Source organism: Cynara cardunculus, assembly GCF_001531365.2.
Source record: "Cynara cardunculus var. scolymus isolate 2C chromosome LG 16, CcrdV1, whole genome shotgun sequence".
Classification (NCBI taxonomy): domain Eukaryota; kingdom Viridiplantae; phylum Streptophyta; class Magnoliopsida; order Asterales; family Asteraceae; genus Cynara; species Cynara cardunculus.
In genome coordinates, this window is record NC_037543.1 from 16,490,399 (window position 1) to 16,496,650 (window position 6,252).

Here is a 6,252-nt window from a genome sequence, read left to right on the forward strand (position 1 = left end):
TATTTACTAAATTACATAAAAAAACGATATTTCATCATTTTTTAAGATCTACGATGAGATACCTATTTTTTAAGATTTGCATATGAATCTTAAACTAATTTGAAATCTTGATTATAAGTTGTAAATTGATTCATATACAAGTTATGATTAAAATTCACATATAAACCAATACACCTAATTATCACCGTCTGATAATGGTTTGTTCAAATATTTTATGTTTTGTTACATTTCAAACGAACAACAAATAACACTGATGTTTGTGTTTATGAGATTTATATAAATGAAATTTAATACGATTTGTAAATTATAAAATAATCAATGATTTCATGGTGGAAAACTGGATCAAAAATCGATGATTATCAATATGGAAAAAAAAAGGTTATAGAAAAAGTAGTAGATAAGTTAAGATATTTAATTTTTTTTCCATAGTTATCTTAATTATAGTGAAAAGAATTTTGAAAATCAAAATTCAATCTAGTGGTTTAGATTGGTTCTCATATCCTCAATATTTATGTGTTTCTCATTTGAATCTAACACTATGTATGTATGTCAAAATATATATATATATATATATATATATATATATATACACACACACACACACATACACGCACACACAATAGATGAAAACCATAAAAAACAGAAAGAAAAACTATATCAATATAGATGTCATTTTAACGAAAAAAAATCGTTATTTTAATGTAATATATTTCGCTTGAATTTTGTTTATTTTTTGTATTTTTTCAAATAAAAAAATAAGGGATGAGGCTTTTTGAATTTAAAATTTTTTGTTGTAACTGTCCGTTTAATCGCATCCATCAAATCATCTCATCTAACGGTTGATAAGATGTTTTTTAGTTTTTTATTTATTTAATATTTTTTCCTCTAAACCTCTCTCTATACCCACATATATACATGTACATGTGGGGTAGGTTTCGGTGAGAATGAAAGCTATCATGAGAAGCTTAAGAAATGATCTTCGCCCTTGAATCAATTCTAACTAAATGTCAACACTAATAAGATACACCGAAATACACCAGATCAATTTTCTTCAAAAGCGCAATTCGTGAGTGGCATGAGATTAAAAGTAATCAACGATTCAGATCTTTTCTTACACTTATCATCATAACTTCTCCTCATATGATCTTTCACTTGTGTAAGGGCAAATTTGTTAGAAACCTAGAATTGATTAAACCGTCCACAATGCGATACATAGTATATTCATCAAGAATATAGACATGTTATTCATCGTGAATGTGTGATTCATTATTAATAACACTTCCATATTCTGTGATTCATGATAAATAATTGTGATTCATGATAGATAATACTTTCATATTCATTATAAATATCTTATTTATGATAAATATTCATCATGAATATATCACGCTTCATTCCTAATCAATTCTAGTTACTAACGAAACTTCCGTCTCTGCTTCATTCCTAATCAATTCTAGTTACTAACGAAACTTCCGTCTCTGTGTATATATAATAAATGCACTATAGTTAATAAACTAAACAGTAAGATATACTCCAATCGATGGCAAAAACGGTCACAAAGGAGGGACAATGAGAGCATGACACGTGGCAGGAATATTTCAAATAATAGTTGTTCAGTTATGGAGGCTCGGTTGTGGACCGGTTTAGGTTTCCAATGGCTTAACTGATTGGGTCAGACGGTTACATAATTGACCCGATCAGTTAAGGTTGTGACGGTTATGGTCCAGGCCTGAATCCGGTTAATCGAGACCATTACGAAATTCAGTCCCCTTTGCCCATCTCTACCTGTCATCAAATATGCATAAACAAAGTCATCCTCAAATAAAGATTGAGGAAAGGGTGTCAACTAATTTCCATAATGGAACTGAGATTACAAGAATGAATCAAAAAAACAGTTAAAACAACAGCCTGCTACCTGATTTTGATCCCCGAAAAAGAAAAACGAAAAAACTTACAAAAACCGCACATATTTTCAAACGACGGTTATGTTAGTCGTGGCACGACGTTACCAGAACAGCAGTCGTATTCCCTGACATCGGTTGCAGACTGGCAGCGTTCTCAAGCCGATCCCACGCCTCCTTCCTCTTTTCCATGGCCAAAGTCTGTTTTTCTTGTTCCTCCAAGAAACGAGCATGGCAGTCCAGAAACAACATGTTATCCATCTCTATGAACACATTTCTCACGTTGAGTGTTAAGTTAAGAACGGATTGGTTCCAATGACACTGCACATTCATTTCAAGCGATGGGAAAATGATGGGCAAGATCACTTGTCGATTGTGTGCGATTAGATTGAAGATTTGATCGTTGTTCCATAAAAGCAACGCCCTTTCGGCCACCTGAAAGCAAAATGAATTGTCAGGTTGGCATCTTTTATAAGCATCCACATTTCTATTTTAGTCCCAAAGTGTTCGATTTGTTAAAATTTAGTGTCTAATTTCTAATCCTACCCTTACCGTTAAAGGTAAATTGTCATTTTAGATGAACATAATGATTACACATTCCTAAAATTGTAAGCCCTTTTCATCACGGACATTAATTTTGGACAGAGGGAGGGGTATTCGTTTAACCATCATACTTGGCTTTTCACAGCAAAATTATTCATTGCAAGAATGCAAAGAACACCACGTATTGCAAGTAAATACATGATGGAAATTTGTATAAGAATGCTAATTAGTGTGCGATATGAAATAAAGTACAATGCCTCAAAATGAGTTGTGGGATGCTCGGTTTGTTTCAAGAAACTGAAATGGGAACACGAAAGTTGAAGAACGGAAATGGAATGAGTTTCATTCTGCCAATTTGCTGAGAAATGCTTCAGTACCCAAATATCTAGTATTGTTTCGATTCCATTGCATCCTACGCATCGTTACCAAATCTATAGTGTTCATTACAAACTAACCATCATACTTGCAAAAATGTCAAAAAAATATCACCACATTATGCAAGAATGAACCATTTTGGAGAACTTGTAGAAATACAGATGCAAAAATAACCATCATATCTGAACATTTCGTCCAAACTGGTCATTCTTATAAGTTGTAGCATTTTTTTTTGCCATATCATGATGTAATGTACCCTATTATATGCATCCATTTCAATTTTGGCCGAGTTCCAAGCCTAAACTATCCATTTGCCCATGGCTATCAATGTAAAATCAGTCATGTGTCGATTTCAATCTACAGGATTCTCCACTTCCATCTCTACTTAACTTGAAAACTGAATGATCTCAAAGGAACATGAGACTTTGACAAATGACTATAACCAAACTAAACAAACCCAGTATATCACATTCGAAAGTAGGGTCTGGGGTCGGATGTACACATATGTTACCTCAACTACTAGGATCAAGAGGCTGTTTCCGTGAAGATACCTTGCTTTTGCGTGAAGCAAAGGTGCATGCAAGCAGGTAATATAACATGTAATCAGGAAACTATAACATGTAGAATAACTATTAATGGTGCGTGCAAGCAAGCAAGCAATAGAATAGGTAATATAACAATTCAATGGGGTGCAATAATCAAAATCATTAATTGTGTTAGGTAGACAAGAACATACCTGAAAATGGGAACTATTAATGCAACATCCAATACGCCAAAACAACGGAACCATAACTCTTTGGAACTCGGCCATGTTAATTGCTTCAAGAATTTCTTCAACCTCTCCCAAGAACATCACTTCCTTCTGGCTATTCGTAATCGGCCAATACTTCAACAACCCTCTAATTACTGTGCTAGCTAACTTTGGATCCTTTTCTATGAACTGCGTAATACAATAAGACAACTGCTGAAAGTAAACCCCTAAACATTTTGGCTTATGAAGAGGAATCAAAGCCCTCCAAAGAAAAATCTTGTGCTCCTCTTTTAAAGGCAACGCAAACCCCATGATCACGCTGGCAAAAATCTCTAACAACTCAGTTATCCCATTATGGCGCTCGGTCTCAAAAACAAACCGGTAAAATATGTTGCTGATGCTCTTTCGAATGAAAGGCCGATAAACCATGAACTTGCCATAAATTCTATGCATTATGGCCTTTAAAGACTCTCTTTCCCTAGGATCCTCGGATTCATAGAGGTCAAGCACTCTCAATATGAACGAACGGTTTATGTACTTTTTTGCCACTTTGGCTTCGACCGAAGATGAGGTTATGAATTTGAGCAATATATCATACACAATTTGTAAATGAGGCCAAGCGGGATCGAACGAGGGTTCATCGTCATCATTCTCTCCTCCACTGTTAGATCGTGAAGATCGGGAATTATGAGGAAATACTCTAAACAGATTAACAGCACACATCTTACATAATGCTAAAATGGCAGGCTCAGAGAATCTTGGAGGCCCAGATGCAACAAAATCAAGAAGCTCAAGTAACGTTAACCGTTTGAGATCTTTTTCAGTTGTGTTCTTAGTAGGATCATTGAAATCGAAAACAATACAGCAAAGACTTAACTTACTGATGAAAAGTGACATCTTTTCTGAAGCTGGAGCATCTTTGAAGGGTAAAAGAGGCTCAATCCCAGCTATAACACTTGATGGGAAAACTGCTGATGATGTTCTTTTCACTGTATTTGGTCTTGGTGATGCCCCATTTAAGCTTGTTGTTCTCTGAATACCGCCATTACTGAAATCATTTGAAGGATCTTCTAAAGAATCAGACTTGACTGATTTTCGGGGAAGCTTACCTAGAAGTTGCTTCAACATTGTAAAATTAACAGTTTTCAAGTTCTTGAGTCAATTGAAAACACACGATATCACTCAGATCAAAGTTATTGCATTTTGGGAAAAAGAACCCATCTTCAGAAACTCTAGAAAATTCCACCGAAAAAAGACCCAGAAACCAAGAAACCCTAGGACATGAACATAGCAACAATGGAGATTTTAATTGGGAATTCTGGAAAACGAAATAATAAAAAAAGAACTTCAAAAAAAGCCTAGAAATCCAAGAAGTGGTTTCAAATGTAAGATCTGGACCAGAAAAGCCACAAGATCCACTCCATGAATCTAACAATCAAAGTAAATCAGATCTTGCAGAAAACCCATGTCTGGGTCGATCAAAAAACGATATTTTTTCCCCTTCTCTCACCAAAATGGTAAAGTCAGATAGAGAAAAGAAAGAGCGAGTAAAATCTTGTAGATCTTTTTGATAAAAAATACAAAAATTTCAAGGCACATGAAGCCAAAAAGCTTCAGTTTTTACTTTTTAGACGGTCATTACGATCCTTTTTTGGCATAACGAGTCTTTGATGAAGAACACAACTCTTTGTTTCTTTACAGATACAAACAGATTCAGGGAAGCGAAGAATTGGGGGGAATTGAAAAATTAATTCAAAGGGCTCAAGATTCTATAAAGACAGAAGAAAAGCAGAGAGAGAGAGAGGGAGCTTTTAGAGAAACCCGAGATGGATAAATATGAGAATAATTTTTTAAATAAATTCAAGGATGTTAACATAATTATATTTTATCGTATGACAAGTTTGTGATTATCTAAAAGATATAATGATTAAGATATAAATAAATATGTTAGAGATAAATTATAATTAATATTTATAGTAGTTATCTATTGTATCTCATCTTTATTAAAAGGTTTTCGGTTAATGAGAATTACAGATTTATTCTTTCTATTTTATTGTTGTTTTATGTCAGTTATTGTATAACATGTTATCAGCATGTAAGCTTGTATGGCATCCTTATTTAAAAAGTTTTTTTATTAATGAAAATTACATATTCATTTTCTCCATTTTATTATTGTTTTCTGTCAGTTATTCTATAACATGTTATCAACGTGTAAGTTTGTATGTCATCGTTCTGATTGTTACTGGCCACCAGCCTTTTAGCTGTGCTTAATGCTATCACGACCGTCACCCACTGCTAATTCAAGTAAGTTTTTCTTTTACGATTTTTTTATATTTGTCTATAGATTTGATAGCTATGAAAACTCAAAATATACTTGTTAATTTTTAATTACGTGATTATACATAGGCGTTCTGATAATGATTTGATGGAGTAGATCAGTAGAATAAAACATTATCATAAGATATGATTTAATGGGTAAGAATTAGAATTTGGGCCAAAGGTTTTTTTCTTGGGCTTTTCTATCTCCACCCCTCTTATTTCTTTTCCCCTAGTTTTTCTACACCCCCACAATAAAATATATTAAAATTTATTTATTTTATTTTTTAATTTTAACCCTTAATATTTTTAGTTTTAACTCTTTAATTTTTTAAATATTTTCCTATTATATCCTTTATGTTTTTT

General features: G+C 33.3%; 1 protein-coding gene across 2 annotated transcripts; it reads right to left on the minus strand.

The window, feature by feature from the left end:
- Window positions 1-1,831: 1,831 nt before the first annotated feature.
- On the minus strand, window positions 1,832-5,308 carry LOC112529784 (serine/threonine protein phosphatase 2A 57 kDa regulatory subunit B' kappa isoform). 2 transcript variants are annotated; one of them, XM_025141190.1, is made up of 3 exons: window positions 4,680-5,308; window positions 3,556-4,602; window positions 1,832-2,336 (listed from the first exon to the last, which is right to left on the minus strand). In XM_025141190.1, exons 2-3 carry the CDS (start codon window positions 4,465-4,467, stop codon window positions 1,989-1,991), a joined length of 1,260 nt encoding a protein of 419 aa, XP_024996958.1. In that variant the 5' UTR covers window positions 4,468-4,602; window positions 4,680-5,308; the 3' UTR covers window positions 1,832-1,988. The 2 variants fall into 2 exon arrangements, with proteins under 2 accessions (XP_024996958.1, XP_024996956.1); XM_025141188.1 differs by having other exon boundaries at window positions 3,556-5,308.
- Between the last annotated feature and the right edge of the window lie 944 nt (window positions 5,309-6,252).